Source organism: Propithecus coquereli, unplaced genomic scaffold, assembly GCF_000956105.1.
Source record: "Propithecus coquereli isolate 6110/MARCELLA unplaced genomic scaffold, Pcoq_1.0 Scaffold3, whole genome shotgun sequence".
NCBI classification, from domain to species: Eukaryota; Metazoa; Chordata; class Mammalia; order Primates; family Indriidae; genus Propithecus; species Propithecus coquereli.
This window is the reverse complement of record NW_012148618.1, coordinates 21,229,912-21,234,495: the sequence shown is the minus strand read 5'-3', so window position 1 is coordinate 21,234,495 and position 4,584 is coordinate 21,229,912. Positions and strand designations below refer to the sequence as shown.

Here is a 4,584-nt window from a genome sequence, read left to right as displayed (position 1 = left end):
TAATGAAAATTACATGGTAAATGTTAAACTTCTCCCACTCATTCTGTATACATTATATATTCAAGCTAAGAATCCTCATTTTAGATATGAGTGAACTGAATATTTCAATATTTTTACTTAAATTAGATAAAGTGTAAGGAAGGTTGTCAGGCTTTATGTGAGAAAGTATGAAATCTAGAGATCTCTGTAAATCATCAACTGTAGACCTTGAATAATTTTAGGTTATTTCAGTACAGATTTGGGTTTTATTTTAAATATTTGACTTGGCTTTTTCTTTAAATACAGATAAGTGTTTGTATTCCAGAGTATATCACATAGCATGATAATGTTTTAAAGAATTTTTTTGCCTTTTAACCCAAGATTTTGTTTATTGAAAGCATAAATTCTCTTAGTAATTCTCTCAAATGCAATAATAATGCCTTTCAAATGAAAGCAATATTTAACCATTGTACAAATAAAACTTAAGTCACAAAGACCCAACTATTAATATAAGTTTAAAAGGGAAACTTATTGGCCCATCTAACAAAATTTAAAGAAGGATCAAGTCTAAACTCTTCATTTTAAGACTCTCAGCTATTTGTACAACTTCTCTTTCTAACCTTATGTCCCCATAAAATTACTTCATTCAGCCTAGTCTACTTATTGTCCCCTTACCTTTCATACCCTGCCTTCCATTTCTTCTGTCACATGTTCATTTTAAAAATATAGGAAAATGTCATAATATTTTAGATTGATTTATTATTAGAATATTGTTAGAGTAGATTAAAGTAATATTTATTGTAAATGTAGTCTCTTGATGTGCATGAGGTTTTTCTCCTCAGATTATTAATCATGGATGAATATTACATATTGTTAGAGTAAGAAAGCATTTGCTTTTTTAGATATAAATGTGGAGAACTTGTATACCTAAATAAGTAGATAGGAAATAAGTTTTATTTTAGCATTTTACTTAATTCTTTGAATTCCTGCATAATTCTGTCAAAATTTACATTGTGATTTAACAATTAAAATTATTTTTCAATGACTTATTAGATTCTAACCCAATTAGGCTCTTTTTCAATTTTATTGAAACTAAAGAATTAAAAAGTGACTTGCAAAAGTATTTGTTACCCAGACATTAGTATCATTTATTTTTTTCAACACCCATACTAATAATTTAGTTTGCTGTTTTGTTTGGCTCCTTGGAGATTTTCACATCTCAGGTCAAGGTACAATGGTAGGGTTCAGAGTAAGTGGGAAATATTACAGAGAAGCTTTAAGAAAGATCACTTATGGAAATTGATTCCCTAATGTTTGCCCGTGTGTCTATACTGTTTGAAAATCTTCATGTATCCCAGAGGTAGGCAGACTCCAGTTTGAACCAGTGATATAGTTCATTGTATAGACAAAGATGCCCATGACTTGCCTAGCTTCATAGATCATTTTTTAAATATACTCTTGATGTTAAGGTTATGTAGTCATGAGATTTTTCTGAAAGCTATTATTAGGAATAAAATGAATGGCCAGGTACAGTGGCTAATGTCTGTAATCCCAGTACTTTGGGATGCCAAGGTGGGAAGATCACTTGAGGCCAGGAATTCGAGACTAGCATGGGCAACATAATGAGACCCTGTCTCTACCAAAAGAAAAAAGCGGGCTGTGGTGGCGTACACCTGTAGTCCTAGTTACTTGGGAGGCTGAGGCAGGAGGATCTCTTGAGTCCAGGAGATCGAGGTTACAGTGAGCTATGATCATGCCACTGTACTCTAGCCTGGGTGACAGCAAGATCCTGTCTCTAAAAAAAAAAGAAAGAAAGAAAGAAAAAAGGAATAAAAAGAAACTCTCAAAGATTCTATTTATTTATTAGAACATTAGAAACATATTTTAAGATGAAAATTTGTCATAGTGTTTAAATTTCCTTGTATTTTAGCAATGTTCTTTTTTGTTTTAACAGGTGGCCAATATGTTCTACATTGTAGTGATTATGGCTCTCGTACTACTTAGTTTTGGTGTTCCCAGAAAAGCAATACTTTACCCTCATGAAGCACCATCTTGGACTCTTGCTAAAGATATAGTTTTTCATCCATACTGGATGATTTTTGGTGAAGTTTATGCATATGAAATTGATGGTAAGGATTTTATGTTAACAAATTCATCTTTTGGTTATTTTGTGTTTTAAAGTCAGTATTGTATCACTGTGTAATACTGCATGTTTTCAGAAGTCAAACTATTACCAAGCTAAGGCCCCCACAAAGGCATTGGTTAACTCCAGAAGAAACATAAAAAGTAATTGAAAAAAAAAGTATTTTAGAATTTTTTTTAGCTACAAGTAATGGAAATCAGTTCTAAATTGACTTACCCGATAAGGACATTTATTACCTCATACAATGAAGTTCAGAGGTAGAGTGAGTGGTCTTTAGAATTGGTTAATTAGTAGCTAAGGACCCTTGTTCTTTTTCATCCCACTACTCTGTAGTCATGATATCTGATTCATATACGTGTCCCTTATAATTATAAGGCGTCACTAGCAACAGGAGGAAAGAGACGCTTTATCCACGGTTCTCTTCAGAGAAAAAAAGTTCCTTTCACAGAAATCCCCTGTTGAACCTGTCCTTTCATCTCCTTAGCTCAGGTTGGCTTCAGCTTGCCTATCTCTGAAGTGGTTACAGGCAAGGGGTATGGTATTACCATGATTAGCTTAGACCAGTCAGAATGGATTGGATATTGAGGAATCAAACATAACGTTAATGACAAAAATAATGATCCTGTGTGAATCTTGAAGGGTTTACAGCATGTTGAATTTTCAGGGAATGACAGATTGTCAAGGTTGCTGTAGAAATTTGTGAGCACATTCTCTGGATAAGCTAATCAATCAGATAACTCCCACCTACTCAACCCTGTTTGTAAAGAGAATATTAAGTCTGTTGTGCACTTTTGAAACTATTCACATTTTGACTCTTAGATAGTCTTAGTTAATGATCCTAGATAACTTGTGAATATAGACCATGCTGTCACCTTTCAGGGATATTCTTCTACTGACCTCAGTATCTGAGTTACAGAATCTTTATTTTGTTAGTTCTCTCTCTCTTACTCTTTCTTCTTTCTTCACTCTTCCCTCCCCCCTGTGTTGCTGCCTCCCCACCTCTTCGTGGGTGATAGGGTCAAGGGCTGTCTGTGTAGTGAGAAGATTGTAGTTTGGTTGGTGGGTGGCCACACAGAAGATTGTGGTCATGAGTTGTTCTTAGATCGTGGTTAAAATAGTGATGTTTTACATGCCTGGTCAGATTTTGTGTTTATTGGCTTCCTGGTCAGTGTCATGTCCAGGTTTTAATTGTCTGCTGTTTTTCTCATGATGCGTCTCTAGTTGTTACAAAGCATTGGATATAATTTTTTAGTTTCCTTGTGTTCTCTTTTTTGGATATTTGCTTCCACAAACTAATCTGAATAGAATGGAAATAGATTCATAAGATTATTTAAGGGTCAAAGGACCTTACCATCAATTTGTCTGTAAAACCAGTTAAAGCAACAATATAGCCATTATGAGAATTTCAATGGTGTATATATATTTTAAAACAATTACCAAACACGAAGTGCTAAGTGTATTATAAATATTTATATAGAATGTGTCACTAATTCATGAATATTTAATTCCAATCCTTGCCCTACCCAAGTTAGTTTTACTTTATTCCTTATAACTGTGGTGGGTATTAAAGCCTCTTCCCTTACTTATTTGTATTCAACTATGTTCTGGCTTTAGGAATGGTCTTAAGTAGGGGTAATGAAAAGCAAGGAATCCAAATCTAATCACCGTATGATTGAGAGGCACTTCAGTCTAGCTACTCTTTCACCCTTCTTTTGTGACATAAGCTCAGTAATGTTTGTAAATTTACAGGGTTTGCTATGACTCTTAGGGTTCACATATTTTTATTACGGAAATATTATAGCATGACTGATCCAAAAATTTTACCCTCCTTAATGCTCCTGAGGCTAAGCCCTGCCTTGAAGGGTAAACACAACACCTAAATATACTTCCCTTGTCTGAAATAGAGTGGTAGAACAGATAGCACCCATCATTCCTCACAAAATCCTTTGTGTTGGAATACTTTTCAGCTGGAGTTCCTATGCCTGCCTGTCCAGAGGCTTTTGCTGGAATCTGTGAAACAGATTTGTAAATAATCAAAACTTCAGGTAAATTCAACAAGCATAAACACTGATTAATAGCAGTTACTGGTGAATTACCATAAAATTTTTTTTTTCTTTCTAAAGTGTGTGCAAAGGATTCCACTCTTACTAATATCTGTGGTCCTGGGACGTGGTTGACTCCATTTCTTCAAGCAGTCTACCTCTTTGTACAGTATATCATTATGGTTAATCTCCTTATTGCGTTTTTCAAGTAAGAATTTTATTCAATTGCTTATTATAATGAGATCAAGTAATATTTATAGTTCTACTCATTTTGAAGGAAATACATACAGAATTTAAAATCTAAAAATTTATTGAGATTTAAACTACTAAAATTATATTTGAAAAATTACAAATAAGAAGACATGCTTTTTGAAATCAAATGAGTTCTAAATTTTAGGCTTTATTATCTTTCGACAAGCA

At 33.6% G+C, this 4,584-nt stretch overlaps 1 protein-coding gene across 1 annotated transcript in view; it reads left to right on the top strand.

Moving 5' to 3' along the window:
* Positions 1 to 1,963: 1,963 nt before the first annotated feature.
* The window catches only part of LOC105814261 (transient receptor potential cation channel subfamily M member 7-like), a 68,125-nt gene continuing 65,504 nt past the window's right edge, over positions 1,964 to 4,584 (top strand). Inside the window, exon 1 of the mRNA XM_012649156.1 lies at positions 1,964 to 2,108. Within this exon, the coding sequence (XP_012504610.1) occupies positions 1,964 to 2,108 (145 nt within the window). The remainder of the gene's footprint in view (positions 2,109 to 4,584) is intronic.